This window comes from Puma concolor, chromosome D1 (genome assembly GCF_028749965.1).
Source record: "Puma concolor isolate L17-30 chromosome D1, mPumCon1.1.hap2, whole genome shotgun sequence".
Lineage (NCBI taxonomy): Eukaryota > Metazoa > Chordata > Mammalia > Carnivora > Felidae > Puma > Puma concolor.
In genome coordinates, this window is record NC_141676.1 from 82,754,273 (window position 1) to 82,772,483 (window position 18,211).

At 36.4% G+C, this 18,211-nt stretch overlaps 1 protein-coding gene across 3 annotated transcripts in view; it reads left to right on the forward strand.

Moving 5' to 3' along the window:
* The window catches only part of CNTN5 (contactin 5), a 1,391,028-nt gene that overhangs the window by 1,293,815 nt on the left and 79,002 nt on the right, over positions 1–18,211 (forward strand). For all 3 annotated transcript variants that reach the window (XM_086678621.1, XM_086678620.1, XM_086678619.1), the window contains one exon: positions 5,745–5,903. In XM_086678621.1, coding sequence (XP_086534747.1) covers positions 5,745–5,903 — 159 coding nt within the window. The remainder of the gene's footprint in view (positions 1–5,744; positions 5,904–18,211) is intronic.

Here is an 18,211-nt window from a genome sequence, read left to right on the forward strand (position 1 = left end):
ATTTGCTATCAATTTTTTATTATAGTTTTAAACAATATAAGCCAAAGATCTGTTTAATGTTTTAAATCCCAGCAAGTTTAATTTTTCACTTAAAAACTCTGTGTGAAAAAAAAAATGACATGAAAGTCCCCCAAATCAAATAAAGTAAAAGCAATGTGAGTCTGCATAAAATGTAAAATATAACATGTAACAATAGGGTATTTGTTGAATCAGTAGGTGTCAGATTCAGGCAGAGAAAGTAATGCTATCTAGGTAAGAAAGGGTCAGAAAAAAATGATTGGCATGGGGAGTCAGTGGCAGTGTTAGGGGATATTTTTTTAAGAATTTTTCCTCAAAAGAGGTTGGACAATCACATGACAAGAACTCAGCCTGGATCCACCAGTTGTTGTCTGCAAGGAGAATGGGTAATGACTTCACAAGAAGTCATTTCCTACTTATTACCACATTATTTTGTTATAATTTACTTTGAACAGGAAATACCAGTCCTCTGGTTGTTGAAAGTAAAGCTGAACCATATTCCTACCTTTTTCCCCAAAGCAGGAAGACTCTTTGGGTCCTGTTTTTTTGTTTTTTTGTTTTTTCTTGAGGAGTTTTCCTGTTTCAAGTACTCCTTCCTCATCTGAAAAATAAGAGTTGAATGACATCACTGAAGTTAATTTAAAAATTCCAAGGCTGTATACTATTACTTAACTATCACATGAAGTCTTAGATCCTTGTTCCCAGCATAACAATAACAGCTTTAGAGGTTACAAAGAGATATGTTTTATTTGTTTTTCAGCTTTAAAAGTCACTGTCTTCTCAAGAGAAAAAAATTGTCTAACTGAATATTAGGCCAACAAAATGAGTTGATCTGATAGCAACCTAACAACAGTCCTAGGGAGACTTTGATTGAGGATAAATTAAATTCATGAGAACATGGCTTCTGCCAGGGGACTTTGTGCTTTGTCATTTGCTCAGCAGTCCTCACTAAGAAAAAATGAAGAGACTCTGTCCATTTTTCTAAATTATCTATTTTCAAATAAAATATTTATTTTAGTGATCCTATATAATGGCATTGTTGGGGGATGAGGGAGAATTTCCAGATTCCTGCCAATCATATACTGAATTATTACAGCTAAGTAAAAAGTTAATATTGACTTCTGCTAAATGAGAAGCATTTGTATGACATTCAGACACTAGTTGCTATCACACATTTGTCATCTGTGAGATATTTATTTCTTATTAATCTATTTTCAAAGATGTATAATGCAGATTAGCAGTAAAAGCCTTTGAAGAGAAAATTTACTCTCTAAAAAAAATGTCAAAAAAGAGCAAAAATGTCACCATTATTAACAGGCCTTAAAAACAAAGGTATTGATTGTGTTAATATAATTTTAATGTAATTCACTCTCCAATATAAACAGGAAGCTGATTACAGCCAGCATTCAGTATATAATGTCTAAAAATGTATATTTTTCTGTAGATGGAGCATTAATAAGCCAGTACTAATATAATATCCATAAATCTTATTTTCATTTGTATTATGGTTGAAAATTATATTTAACCTGTCATAAAAGGTAAATCACATCACTAATTTTTCAGAATATTTTTACAGTAATATATTTATAAAAATATTTAAATTTATATGGAATTATAAAAATTTTCTGTCCACAGGCTTTAATAGGCTTTAGTAATTTATTGAATTATTCAAAAATGCTTATTTGCTTTCATGGAGCTATTCTCTCATTTTTATCACCATTTTATTCAATTGAAAAAAAAACTGTTAAGTATATTTTAATTTAACAAAATAAGAAGTTACTATATTATATTGAATCTTTGTCTTATATGGTAATGACTTAATTTTAAAACATTCTTTTACTTATTAATTATTACACAATATTCCAAATTCAGAACACAACTCCTCTGTCCTTTCTTACCTTCTTTTTTCTATCTTTCATCTCTCCTTGTAAAAATATTTATTGGGGGCCTAATAAATGCCAAGTACTATGTTGAATATTTAGTCCAGTGGAAATTATAGAAAAATAATTATAGCCAACTTAAGATCTGCTATAATGAGATGTAAAATATACTCCCCAGACACTTGAACATAACATTATCATTATCTGGCGTTTGTTTTTTGTAAAAGATCTGTCTCTGCCACAGGATTTTAACATATCTAGAGCTGAAGCCCTATCTTGTCCTCCTATAAGGCATTTGCCCCACTCATCTCTCACCACTCAGCACATTGCTTTATGCACAATGTCAGATAAATGTTTGGTTAAATAGTATATACTTACAATAGAACATACATACAACATTGGAAGCTTTCTTTAAAGTAATGACTTTGGGGTGCCTGGGTGGCTCAGTCGGTTAAGCATCTGACTTCGGCTCAGGTCACGATCTCACAGTTTGTGAGTTCAAGCCCCACGTCAGGCTCTGTGCTGACAGCTTGGAGCCTGCTTCGGATTCTGTGTCTCCTTCTCTCTCTGCCCCTCCCCAACTTGTGCTCTATGTCTCTCAAAAAATAAATAAATGTAAAAAGAAATTAAAATAATGACTTTAAAAAATAATTTTACTTGCTTGTTGTGCAGAATCAGAAAATCCAAACAAGTAAAGAATAAAATTTAAACCATCTACATCCTCATTTCCAAGCAATAAACACCATACATACTTTAATGCATTTCTTTCCAGTCTTTTCATTATGTATTTGGGAAGTAACTATACACTTAGATTTACATATAATTTTGTATTCTATTTTTTTCACTTATTATAATGTGAACATTTCCCACATCAGTAAATAATCTTAAATATTAGGCAGTTTAATGGCTACCTAATATTTTACCATAAAATTTAATGATTTAAATATTACATGATTATTGGACAATTACTTATTTACAATGGTTTGTATTATAAATAATTGCACACAGTGAATGTCCTGAATACATGAATCTTATTCACTTTCACTGATTATTTTGCTAAGGGCTACACTTGGGAAAATAGCCACATATAGAGAAAAATACTTGGGTATTTATTAATTATGTTGTAAATTCCTTTTTGTTCTAGCTGAATTTTTTAAAATTATTTAGAATAAATATTACCTATTGTTAAAAGAAATATACCTTTCTTTAAGAAAACTAACTTAAACATTTTCTAGAGCATTAATACTCATAAAGGCCTCTTCAAAACTCATGTAGTGTTACTTCTACCATTGTCTTTTGGGTCAGATACTGACAAGCCAGCCCAGATTGAGGAAGGTGAAAGAATAGGCTCCACCTTTCAAAGAGGGAATGGCCTGCATGTACAGGAGAAAGAAGTGATGGTGTCCGTCTTATACACAGACTGCCACAAAGTCCTAAATGCTTTCTTCAAATGCCATCTATATATCTACCACATAATTTAAATGTGCTTTTCCTTAACATACACTTTTTCTCTGTCTTCCCTTCCTTCAGTTAAAACTACTTTCTATAGTAACAGTGAAAGGAGAAAGGATCTGTGTACTCCTTGCTTATTTGAACAAATAAGGCATTAAAATCAGATCCAAATTCATATCTTAGCTGTGCCATTCACTAACAGAATGACTTGAGAAAAAACTTCTCCTCATAAGAATGGATTTTCTGATACACACTGCCTACCATAACACCTAACATATAATAAGATTTATTGACTAAGAAACTTATTTATTTATTGACTAACCAATATCTGAGATTTCATTATAACCTCTATGAAATAAGAATAATGCCAATCTCAAAGTGACATAGAAATAAATGAACAAGTTAATGTTTGAAAAATACTTAGTACATGGCCTTAATACAGTGACATGTGGATATGGTAGCTATTAGTAATATTATTACAGTTAATATTCTTATCATTATTATGTTATCATCATTATAGTTGCTCTTCTATATTCGTGTCACCAGACTAACAACTTGTTACACATCTTCTTCAGCACCTGGACCTCATTTATTTAGCTCATCTCATCTTTAGCCACTGTTTTAATGCTTTGCACAGTCATACAGATGACACATCAAACATATTCTTCCATAAGTCCTTCTTACATAAGGCTGACCTTGTCAGCCTTAATAACCATATTCCCCACTCCCCTCCAGATAAACACAAATTCTCATTCAAAAGTATCCTACTGGAATTTTCTCTTCACAAATTCCAATTCTTATATCTTTCCATCATAATAATGTGATTTCCTTGATTCCTTTCTTTTATTCTAGTCTATCATCACCTTTCTGGCTTTACTTGACTCCCTAGCCAACCTTGACACCATGGCTATTCACACCATTGGCATCTTTGATGATAAACAAAACCAAATTATAAATTCCTAAATCTGAATGGAATCAATTGATAAAAATTTTCACTTCTTGTTTCCTGAAAATGTCATTTGCTTCATGAGGCTTTTAAAATTCTTTTTCCATCTCCTTGTTCCTTCCTCAAAATTCTCTACCCAGAGGTCTTTACTAACTGCCTCCATTTCTCCATCCCTCCACTATTTCTTAGCTCCTTACAGACTAGGTCAGGCCCTCCTGATCAGATGTAATCACCAAATCTGATTCAGCAAAGTTAGACTAGAAATCCAGGACCAGAGCCAAAGAAAGTAGTTAAAAGATCCCATTCATATTTAAGAATTTGTAAAATTGGTTTGTCATCAAAGATGTCTGGTGTGAATGACAATGACATCAAAGTGGACTAGGGAATCAAGTGAAGCCAGAATGGTACTGTAGGACTAATTCAGAAAATAACTTAAAATACTTAAGAGAGGTTTTTATTGTTTTTTCATTGAAAATAAAACATCCTTACAGCCTGAATTGTCCATATGAGGGAATAGAAAAATATTAATAAAAAACGTAGCATGCTTTTCAGCCACTAAAATAAACCAATAAAATAGAGTGTTTATAAACACTCTACAGATCTTTAAATGTTATTATATAACACTATTTTAGAAGTGATAGTACAAAGGTATATTTCTTCTATAATATCATAGTTGTTTCTTGAAGGTAGAGTCTATGTGCACATAGATTATCACTATTCTATGCCAATTTTTCATGATAAGGGAAATAATCTTCTCTGATTCACCACTTTCCCACCCTCGCTCAAAATCATCATCATCATCATCATCATCATCACCACCACCACCAGATCACACCTTCCTTTTTAACCCCTCACAAAAATTTTCCATGCCTAACTTCTAGGGTATACCCTTCTCTGGCCTAAACTATCATTATTTCAGAGCTTTTTATATCTCCCTTGTTAAAGTTTAAGCTACCTGAGAGTTACATCACAGTATGTGTACACTGCAGGTTTCCAGAATGTAAAAATTAAGCCCATACACCTATAGAGCTTTAGTAATAATGGGATCATTTTTGTTTCTGATACCTTTCAGAACAAAAGTTTCTGATTGCCTTTCACTCTATTGTTGCCTCTGTAAACTGTGATATATTTCAACACTCATAGTTGATATTGACATTCATATTCTTGTGTGTGTTTCTCTTTTTGTTTCTTTTCCTGTACAATATAATGCTAATGGGTAGTTTCTTCCAAACACAAAATGTTAGGCGAAAAAGTCAAATCTATAATTCAGTTACCCTAGAAATCATGGAAACTGCATCTCTTTTCTCTTTACTGTCAATTTTCATTACTAAATATGTATTTCATCAGGATGGTTAGATAGTTTGATTGGATCTTTATTGGAAATACATTTTCCAACAGCCCCTCTTCATGGCTTGTACTTAAATTTATCCATTCCCTTTTGTCTATAGGTCCCCCAGGCCCACCAGGGATAGTGATTGTTGAAGACATCACGGAAAGCACAGCCACACTCTCCTGGAGTCCTGCATCTGACAACCACAGTCCAATCTCCTCCTACAACCTGCAGGCTCGCAGCCCATTTTCGCTGGGCTGGCAAACAGTAAAAACAAGTAAGAGTCTCTAAGACAACATCAGAGGCAACCTGAGTAGCTTCCTATGTCATAAACTGTATTTGCTAGCAATCTCAATAGGATCATTTTGGATTCTGGCAACTGTTATTTATTACAATACTAACCATTGTTTGCCTCCTTTTATAAAGCTACCTTGCTTTCTTCTCTTAATTCCCAAGAAGAAACCATATCATTTATATTTGTTTGTTTATTGAGATAACTTTAGATTCAAATGGAAATTGTAAAAATAGTACAAAGATTTCCTATGGACTCATTCCTCAGCTCTCCCTAATTATAACATTTTACATAACAATGGTACAATTCTCAAATCAGAAAATTAACATTGGTACAATGTTATTAACTGAGCTACAGACTATTCATATTTCACCAGTTTTTATATACAAATTTTCGGTGTGCAGTCCCATAAAATTTTATGAGATATTATTTTATAGACTCAAACCACCAAGACAATCAGATATAGAATTTTTCCATTATTCTAGTTCCTTGTGCTACCTCTTTATAGTCACACACCTGTTTTATTTCCTTTTATTTTATATGTGTTTCATTTCCAAAAGGAAAATCTAACATAAAATTACATTATTCAAAATAATGTGGCATTTTAATGTTTACTTTAAACATGCTTGTGTAATAATTGCCCTATTTTTAAAGTCATTTTCTTCCCTGATAGTTTGCTTTTAATGTTGTAACCACACTCCTATCTCTCCAAATATGGCAGTCTGCAGGCATATGGGAAATTACAATCACTTGATAGTTATTAGAAACTTATATAGCATATTAGTATTTAAAAGTATATAATATATATAAAATACAATCTTCAGAAGTAGTTGCCCATCCTGAGTAAGGATTTGTGATTTTGTTTTATTTTATATATAAATATAAAATTTACTCTGTTTAGAAGTAAAATATAAAAGTAAAATTTCTGAGTGCAGTAACCATAAAACTCAGTTAACCAGAATGTTACAGAAGTAGAGTGGTCCATTTTGCTGCTTAAATAAATTAAGTTTAAACAGAAATTTATTTTTGTATAAAAATTTACAATTTGGGAGAGAGGAATTATACTCATCTGTATGCAAAATACTATTAGCTTTTTTTAAATATTAGTTTCTTACATTAACTTATAGAATTTATTTTATCATTATAATGTATTATACATATATACGTATTAATTTGTAACATATATAATGATGGGTATTAGCTTCATTTCTGGCTCCATGTCAACCCTGTGATAGCTCTATAGATTCAAGAAACTGTGGGACTTGGGGTCCCTGGGTGGATCACTCAGTTAAGCATCTCCCGGTTCAGCTCAAGTCACGTTCTCATGGTTTTGTGAGTTTGAGCCCCGCATTGGGCTCTGTGCTGACAATGAGTCTGCTTGGGATTCTCCCTCTCTCTCTCTCCCCCCCCCCTCTCTCTCTCTCTGCTGCTCCCCAGCTCATGCTGTCTATGTCTCTCTCTAAATAAATAAATAAATAAATAAACAAAAAAAAAATTTGGGGAATCTCTAGGTTCAACAGATAATTCTGGAAAAATCACAAAGTCAAGCCACATGAACAGGTTTATTCAAGAAAACTTATAACCTCTGCCACAGTGCTTTATGTTTTCATTTGTGTGACAGCCCAAACTTTTTGCTTTGCAGCCAGGAAATGGATTCACCTTAGATCTGGTGTTGTGCACTCACCATGCGCATTTTCCCTCCTGTAGCTATGCTACATGCCCACTCTTGCCACACGGCCCATACTTCGTGGGACATTTTCCTTATGAGCACATTGCAATACATACAAATGTTTTCTTGTTCATCCCATGCCCATGTTTTTGTCCTTTTTACCTTAACACATGACATGGCAATCCAGGACATCTAATCTTCCTCCTATTACAACCAGTTTCCTAGTCACTCGTATCTTGATTTCTTACATCTTGATTCACCTGCTTTTATTTTTGTTGTTTGATAGATAGAAAGAATAAAAGTGTATGTATGTGTGTATATAGATACATATATAAAATGTAGAATTTTTTGGCAAAGGGAAAATGAAAGAGAGATTGTGTGTGTGTGTGTGTGTGTGTGTGTGTGTGTGTGTGTGTTGCATGTGCATGTGTGTGTAGGGCTTAGGCATTTGGACTAAATGTTATTTTGGGGGGTTACTTGTTTGAAAAGTCTCTCCTATAAAGTTGCATTGTAATATTTCTAATTTAACTTGAGCACTGGAACATTTTTAAGTTGAGAGTTCTTTTAAAATTCAGTTCAGCAAGTACTCATTAAGAAATTTATGTTTGTACTATAATTATAAGGAAATACATATTTCTCAGATATATATTTCTATAAATGATCAATTTTATTTGCTCTTGATAAGACTCTAAGTAATAGAGTCTAATAGATAATTTTCTAGAGTAATTATTTAGAGTAATAGATAAGTAATACGATTCTAGCAAGATGACTCCTTATCTAATGAGGTCACTCATTTCTCCATTTCTCCATGCCATCCTCAAGGCAAGCATGCCCAGGAGGAGTACTCAACTTTTACCTGCTCTAAAGTACAATTTTAAATGGTTTTAGTCCCCAGCTAAATCTGACCACAACTTTTTTTCATGCCTATAAGGAAAGAAGTCCCTTTGGAACCACATTAGTTCCCAGTGGACCCAAAAGGCCAGTGGACCTTTTGTTTTGATAGTTGCTTTTCATCTAAATCAACTTCAGTAGAGATAAACTCTAATGCAGAAATATCTATTAGAAAGAAGAAATGGATCTGGCATTTGAATTCTCTGATAAAGTTAATGCAGTTAATAAGTGAGTATTTAAAAATTACCTAAGATTCTTTATACACAAAATAGTGAATTACTAATTTTTGCCAAGTGATGAGTTGCATGCATATGGACATTCTAACTAATGATACTTAAAATTAACTTATTAATATTGCCTGTTCAACAATCAGACTAAAATGTGACTGTGAATGTGACCAATTCATTCATTTCGAAGGAAGTATGAAAATAGCCATAGGAAATAGACAATTTCACTTGCAGACCCCTTTTCTGTTAAATAAATGGTTTTTGATGTGGAAACCTGATTTTTTTCTTTATGTTATTGAATAGTATTACCCAGTTTACTATTTTATTGTGTCCTCTTAGGAATAACAAAATCACCTATAATCAAAGAATGTATTGGTCATTGTTTACTTAATTCACACATGTTTCTTAACTATTCTTTCAGTGGATATGTCTTCTGCATATATTTTCCACTGATTGATTGGTTGATTAAATTTGTCAACAAGACAGACTTATTTACCTTATTAAATTATGTAATTAAATTCTAGGATGCAATTCTTTTACAAACAAAGTCATTTTAACAAGCTTCTCTCCCTGAATCATTATGGGGTTCTTCACTATTTTTAGTCACTTTTTAATCATTTTTAATCACTGTATTCTCACTGAAGCAGATATTCTCTTTGAAAATATCTTGTTCCCATACTTCCAGAAAAAAAACATCTTTATAACAAGTACCTTCAAGGTTTTAAAAATATATATTTTAGGGGCGCCTGGGTGGCGCAGTCGGTTAAGTGTCCGACTTCAGCCAGGTCACGATCTCGCGGTCCATGAGTTCGAGCCCAGCATCGGGCTCTGGGCTGATGGCTCAGAGCCTGGAGCCTGTTTCCGATTCTGTATCTCCCTCTCTCTCTGCCCCTCCCCAGTTCATGCTCTGTTTCTCTCTGTCCCAAAAAAAATAAATAAACGTTGAAAAAAAAATTAAAAAAATATATATATTTTAGCATACATTCACCACTATCTTTTATCTCCACAATATTGCACTTGAAAACAAAATCCTAATTTTATAAAAGTTTGTTTTTAATTTATTTCATAAAATGTTATTTCATCAAAAATATTAATATTTTCAGTATATACTACTTACAAGTAGCAAAAAATTAGAATTTATACATATTTTTATTTAGTTTTTAAAGAGGGATTAGATTTAGAATATAGGGTGAGGAAGAGACTTTAAAACCTATAGTTAGAAGATGGCGGAATAGGAGGACAGTGGGCTCACCGCGCATCCTGCTGATCACTTAGATTCCACCTATACCTGCTTAAATACCCCAGAAAACTGCCAGAGGATTAGCAGAACAGACTCTCTGGAGCCAAGCACAGAAGAGAGGCCCACAGAAGTGGGTAGGAAGGGCAGAAAGGCAGTGCACGCTCCACTGACTGGCAGGAGGGAGCCGGGACAGAGGGGCGGCCCGCCTGCCAAGCAGAGCCCCTGAGTCTGGCTTGCAAAAGCGGAGGGGCCGGACTGAGTGTGTTCCGACAGCAAGCGGCACTTAGCATCTGGGAGGTCATAAGTTAACAGCTCTGCTAGGAAAGCGGGAAGGCTAGAGGACAAAGACAGGGAGAGTTGCTGAGCCCCGGGAGAACAGAGCTCAGTTTGGCAGGGAACAAAGGCGCTCGCCAGCGCCATCTCCCTCGCCCATCCCCCAGCCAAAATCCCAAAGGGAACCTGTTCCTGCCAGGGAACTTGCTTGCTCCTCACAAACACCCAACGCTGTGCTTCTGAGAAGCCGCCCCTCCGGCAGCGGGTCTGACTCCCTCCTGCTGCCACAGGGCCCCTCCTGAAGTGGATCACCTAAGGAGAAGCAAGCTAAGCCTGCCCCTCCTGCCCCCGTGCACCTTGCCTACCCACCCCAGCTAATATGCCAGATCCCCAGCACCACAAGCCTGGCAGTGTGCAAGTAGCCCAGATGGGCCACGCCACCCCACAGTGAATCCCACCCCTAGGAGAGGGGAAGAGAAGGCACACACCAGTCTGACTGTGGCCCCAGCGGTGGGCTGGGGGCAGACATCAGGGCTGACTGCAGCCCCGCCCACCAACTCCAGTTATACACCACAGCACAGGGGAAGTGCCCTGCAGTTCTGCACCACTCCAGAGACTATCCAAAATGACCAAACAGAAGAATTCCCCTCAGAAGAATCTCCAGGAAATAACCACAGCTAATGAGCTGATCAAAAAGGATTTAAATGATATAACAGAAAGTGAATTTAGAATAATAGTCATAAAATTAATCGCTGGGCTTGAAAATAGTATAGAGGACAACAGAGAATCTATTGCTACAGAGATCAAGGGACTAAGGAACAGTCAGGAGGAGCTAAAAAACGCTATAAACAAGCTGCAAAATAAAAAGGAAACGACCACAGCTTGGATTGAAGAGGCGGAAGAGAGAATAGGTGAACTAGAAGATAAAATTATGGAAAAAGAAGAAGCTGAGAAAAAGAGAGATTAAAAAATCCAAGAGTATGAGGGGTAAAATAGAGAACTAAGTGATACACTAAAAAGAAATAATATACGCATAATTGATATCCCAGAGGAGGAAGAGAGAGAGAAAGGTGGTGAAGGTGTACTTGAATCAATAATAGCTGAGAACTTCCCTGAATTGGGGAAGGAAAAAGGCATTGAAATCCAAGAGGCACAGAGAACTCCCTTCAGACGTAACTTGAATCGATCTTCTGCACAACATATCATAGTGAAACTGGCAAAATACAAGGATAAAGAGAAAATTCTGAGCGCAACAAGGGAAAAACAGGCCCTAACATATAAAGGGAGACCTATAAGACTCGTGACTGATCTCTCTTTTGAAACTTGGCAGGCCATGGGGCGCCTGGGTGGCGCAGTTGGTTAAGCGACCAACTTCAGCCAGGTCACGGTCTCGCGGTCCGTGAGTTCGAGCCCCGCGTCAGGCTCTGGGCGGATGGCTCAGAGCCTGGAGCCTGTTTCCGATTCTGTGTCTCCCTCTCTCTCTGCCCCTTCCCCGTTCATGCTCTGTCTCTCTCTGTCCCAAAAATAAATAAACGTTGAAAAAAAAAATTAAAAAAAAAAAAAAAAAAAAAAAAGAAACTTGGCAGGCCAGAAAGGCATGGCAGGAGGTCTTCAATGTGATGAACAGAAAAAATATGCAGCCAACAATCCTTTATCCAGCAAGTCTGTCATTTAGAATAGAAGGAGAGATAAAGGTCTTCCCAAACAAACAAAAACTGAAGGAATTCGTCACCACTAAACCAGCCCTACAAGAGATCCTAAGGGGAATCCTGTGAGACAAAGTATCAGAGACATCACTACAAGCATAAAACACACAAACATCACAATGACTCTAAACCCTTAGCTTTCTATAATAACACTGAATGTAAATGGACTAAATGTGCCAACCAAAAGACATAGGGTATCAGAATGGATAAAAAAACAAGGCCCATCTATTTGCTGTCTACAAGAGATTCATTTTAGACCTGAGGACACCTTTAGATTGAGAGTGAAGGGATGGAGAACTATTTATCATGCTACTGGAAGCCAAAAGAAAGCTGGAGTAGCCAAACTTATATCAGACAAACTAGACTTTAAATTAAAGGCTGGAACAAGAGATAAAGAAGGACATTATATACTCATTACAGGGTCTATCTGTCAGGAAGAGCTAACAGTTATAAATGTCTATGCACCGAATACGGGAGCCCCCAAATATATAAAACAATTACTCATAAACATAAGCAACCTTATTGATAAGAATGTGGTAATTGCAGGGGACTTTAACACCCCACTTACAGAAATGGATAGATTATCTAAACACACGGTCAATCAAAAAACAAGGGCCCTGAATGAGACATTGGATCAGATGGACTTGACAGATCTATTTAGAACTCTGCATCCCAAAGCAACAGAATATACTTTCTTCTCGAGTGCACATGGAACATTCTCCAAGATAGATCATATACTGCGTCACAAAACAGCCCTTCATAAGTATACAAGAATTGAAATTATACCATGCATACTTTCAGACCACAATGCTATGAAGCTTGAAATCAACCACAGGAAAAAATCTGGAAAACCTCCAAAAGCATGGAGGTTAAAGAACACCCTACTAACGAATGAGTGGGTCAACCAGGCAATTAGAGAAGAAATTAAAAAATATATGGAAACAAACGAAAATGAAAATACAGCAAGCCAAACGCTTTGGGACGCAGCGAAGGCAGTCCTGAGAGGAAAATACATTGCAATCCAGGCCTATCTCAAGAAACAAGAAAAATCCCAAATACAAAATCTAACAGCACACCTAAAGGACATAGAAGCAGAACAGCAAAGGCAGCCTAAACCCAGCAGAAGAAGAGAAATAATAAAGATCAGAGCAGAAATAAACAATATAGAATCTAAAAAAACTGTAGAGCAGATCAACGAAACCAAGAGTTGGTTTTTTGAAAAAATAAACAAAATTGACAAACCTCTAGCCAGGCTTCTCAAAAAGAAAAGGGAGATGACCCAAATAGATAAAATCATGAATGAAAATGGAATTATGACAACCAATCCCTCAGAGATACAAACAATTACCAGGGAATACTATGAAAAATTATATGCCAAAAAACTGGACAACCTGGAAGAAATGGACACATTCCTAAACACCCACACTCTTCCAAAACTCAATCAGGAGGAAATAGAAAGCTTGAACAGACCCATAACCAGCGAAGAAATTGAATCGGTTATCAAAAATCTCCCAACAAATAAGATTCCAGGACCACATGGCTTCCCAGGGGAGTTCTACCAGACGTTTAAAGGAGAGATAATACCTATCCTTCTCAAGCTATTCCAAGAAATAGAAAGGGAAGGAAAACTTCCAGACTCATTCTATGAAGCCAGTATTACTTTGATTCCTAAACCAGACAGAGACCCAGTAAAAAAAGAGAACTACAAGCCAAAATCCCTGATGAATATGGATGCAAAAATCCTCAATAAGACACTAGCAAATCGAATTCAACAGCATATAAAAAGAATTATTCACCATGATCAAGTGGGATTCATTCCTGGGATGCAGGGCTGGTTCAACATTCGCAAATCAATCAACATGATACATCACATTAATAAAAGAAAAGAGAAGAACCATATGATCCTGTCAATCGATGAAGAAAAGGCCTTTGACAAAATCCAGCACCCCTCTTAATAAAAACCCTTGAGAAAGGATAGATGGAACATACTTAAACATCATAAAAGCCATTTATGAAAAGCTCATGGCTAACATCATCCTCAATGGGAAAAAACTGAGAGCTTTTTCCCTGAGATCAGGAACATGACAGGGATGCCCACTCTCACCGCTGTTGTTTAACATAGTGTTGGAAGTGCTAGCATCAGCAATCAGACAACAAAAGGAAATCAAAGGCATCAAAATTGGCAAAGATGAAGTCAAGCTTTCGCTTTTTGCAGATGACATGGTACTATACATGGAAAATCTGATAGACTCCACCGAAAGTCTGCTAGAACTGATCCATGAATTCAGCAAAGTTGCAGGATACAAAATCAATGTACAGAAATCAGTTGCATTCTTATACACTAACAATGAAGCAACAGAAAGACAAATAAAGAAACTGATCCCATTCACAATTGCACCAAGCAGCATGAAATACCTAGGAATAAATCTAACCAAAGATGTAAAAGATCTGTATGCTGAAAACTATAGAAAGCTTATGAAGGAAATTGAAGAAGATATAAAGAAATGGAAAGTCATTCCCTGCTCATGGATTGGAAGAATAAATATTGTCAAAATGTCAATAGTACCAAAGCTATCTACACAGTCAATGCAATCCCAATCAAAATTGTACCAGCATTCTTCTCGAAACTAGAACAAGCAATCTTAAAATTCATATGGAACCACAAAAGGCCCTGAATAGCCAAAGTAATTTTGAAGAAGAAGACCAAAGCAGGAGGCATCACAATCCCAGACTTTAGCCTCTACTACAAAGCTGTAATCATCAAGACACCATGGTATTGGCACAAAAACAGACACATAGACGTACGGAATAGAATAGAAACCCCAGAACTAGACCCACAAACGTATGGCCAACTAATCTTTGACAAAGCAGGAAAGAACATCCAATGGAAAAAAGACAGTCTCTTTAACAAATGGTGCTGGGAGAACTGGACAGCAACATGCAGAAGGTTGAAACTACACCACTTTCTCACACCATTAACAAAAATAAACTTAAAATGGATAAAGGACCTGACTGTGAGACAGGAAACCATCAAAACCGTAGAGGAGAAAGCAGGAAAAGACCTCTCTGACCTCAGCCGTAGCAATCTCTTACTCAACACATCCCCAAAGGCAAGGGAATTAAAAGCAAAAATGAACTACTGGGACCTTATGAAGATAAAAAGCTTCTGCACAGCAAAGGAAACAACCAACAAAACTGAAAGGCAACCAACGGAATGGGAAAAGATATTTGCAAATGACATATCGGACAAAGGGCTAGTATCCAAAATCAATAAAGAGCTCACCAAACTCCACACCCGAAAAGCAAATAACCCAGTGAAGAAATGGGCAGAAAACATCAATAGACACTTCTCTAAAGAAGACATCCGGATGGCCAACAAGCACATGAAAAGATCCTCAACGTCGCTCCTTATCAGGTAAATACAAATCAAAACCACATTCAGATATCACCTCACGCCAGTCAGAGTGGCCAAAATGAACAAATCAGGAGACTATAGATGCTGGAGAGGATGTAGAGAAACGGGAACCCTCTTGTACTGTTGGTGGGAATGCAGATTGGTGCAGCCACTCTGGAAAGCAGTGTGGAGGTTCCTCAGAAAATTAAAAATAGACCTACCCTATGACCCAGCAATAGCACTGCTAGGAATTTACCCAAGGGATACAGGAGTACTGATGCATAGGGGCCCTTGTACCCCAATGTTTATAGCAGCACTCTCAACAATAGCCAAATTATGGAAAGAGCCTAAATGTCCGTCAACTGATGAATGGATAAAGAAATTGTGTTTTATATACACAATGGAGTACTACAGGGCAATGAGAAAGAACGAAATATGGCCCTTTGTAGCAACGTGGATGGAACTGGAGAGTGTGATGCTAAGTGAAATAAGTCATACAGAGAAAGACAGATACCATATGTTTCACTCTTATGTGGATCCTGAGAGACTTAACAGAAACCCATGGGGGAGGGGAAGGAAAAAAAAAAAAGATGTTAGAGTGGGAGAGAGCCAAAGCATAAGAGACTCTTAAAAACTGAGAACAAACTGAGGGTTGATGGGTGGTGGGAGGGAGGGGAGGGCGGGTGATGGGTATTGAGGAGGGCACCTTTTGGGATGAGCACTGGGTGTTGTATGGAAACCATTTTGACAATAAATTTCATATATTGAAAAAAAAATAAAACCTATAGTTATTTCTAAGAAAATATAAATATATGTACCTTTGGGAATAAGGATTTTTATAGTTTATATTCGTTTTCTTTTTTAATGTAAAGCCTGAAATAATTACATCAAGGTTAAAACTGAAATTAAATGTAATTTTTATCACACTTGGCAATTTGAACTCCTCTTTCATTCATTCAATATAAATTTGTCAAACACCTTCCAGGTAGTATTCTAGGCCCTATCCTTGCAGATATTGTATTCTCAATGGTGAGGACAAACAATAAAGAGGGAACATAATAAACAAGTACAAATCTATAGTCATCAAGACAGTATGGTATTGGCACAAAAACAGACACATGGAACCATGGAACGGAATAGAAAACCCAGAAATGGACCCACAACTGTATGGTGAAATGATCTTCAACAAGGCAGGAAAGAATATCCAATGGACAAAAGACAGTCCCTTCAACACATGATGTTGGGAACACTGGACAGCGACATGCAGAAGAATGAAACTGGACCACTTTTTTACACCACACACAAAAATACAAAGTGGATTGAAGACCTAAATGTGAGACAGGAAACCATCAAAATCCAAGAGAAGAACACAGGCAGAAACCTCTTTGACCTAGGCCACAGCAACTTCACCAGTCACATCACCAAAGACAAGGGAAACAAAAGCTAACATGAACTATTGGCACTTTATCAAGATAAAAATGTTCTGTGCAGCCAAGGAAACAATCAATAAAACTAAAAGTCAACCTACAGAATGGGAGAAGATATTTGTAAACAACAAATCTGATAAAGGTTTAGTATTCAAAATCTATAAAGAACTTGTCAATCTCATCACCCAAAAACAACCCAGTTAAGAAAGGGGCAGAAGACATGAATAGACCATTTTCCAAAGAAGATATCCATATAGCTAAAAGACACATGGAAAGATGCTCGACATCACTCATCATCAGGGAAATACAAATGAAAAGCATGGTGAAGTACCACCTGACACCCATCAGAATGGCTTAAATGAACAACATAAGAAACAACAGTTGTTGGTGAGGATGTGGAGAAAGGGGAACTCTCTTGCACTGCTGGTGGGAATACTAACTGGTGCAACCAGTATGGAGAATAGTATGGAGGTTCCTCAAAACACTAAAAATAGAACCACCCAAGGATCCAGCAACTGCACTATTAGGTATTTACCCAAAAGATACAAAAATACATATATGAAGGGGTACATTCACCCCCAATGTTTATGGCGGCATTATCAACAATAACCAAACTATGGCGAGAGCCCAAAAATCCATTGACTGATAAATGAATAAAGAAGATATGGTATATATACAATGGATGATTATTCAGCCAATAAAAAGAATGAAATCTTGTCATTTACAACAACGTGGATAGAGCTAAAGTGTATTATGCTAAGCAAAATAAGTCAGAGAAAAACAAATACCAGATGATTTTACTCATATGTGGAATTTAAGAAACAAAACTGATGAATATATGGGAAGTGGCGATGAAAAGAAGAGAGGGAAACAAAGCACAAGAGACTCTTGATAGAGAAGAAATTGACGGATGATGGAGGGAGGTGGGTGGGGGATGGACTAGAGAGGTGATGGGTACTAAGGAGGGCACTTGTGATGACACTGGTTGTTGCATGTAAGTGATAAATCACTGAATTCAACTCCTGAAACCAATATTGCACTATATGTTAACTAACTAAAATTTAAATAAAAAATAAAAATGAAACAACACAAATAAGTTAGTGAACAAAAAAATTAAAGAAATATTGTAAGGAGGATCAGAAGTATTATGGTATAGGCAGTGTATTTGTCTGCTGAGGCTACCATAACAAAAGGCCATAAACTTGGTGGTTTAAATAACAGAACTTTTTCTTCTCACATTTCTAAAGCCTGGGAATTCTAAGATCTAGGTGCCGGCCAATTTGATTTAATTCTTGGTGAGAACTCTCCTCCTGGCTTGCAGCTGCAGCCTTCTCACTGTGTCCTCACATGGAAGAGAAAAAAGGAAGTGAGTGCTCTGGAATCTCTTCTTATAAGGACACTAATTCTACCAGATAAGAGTCCCATCCTTGTTATGTCATTTAAGTATAATTACTTCCTATTTTTTA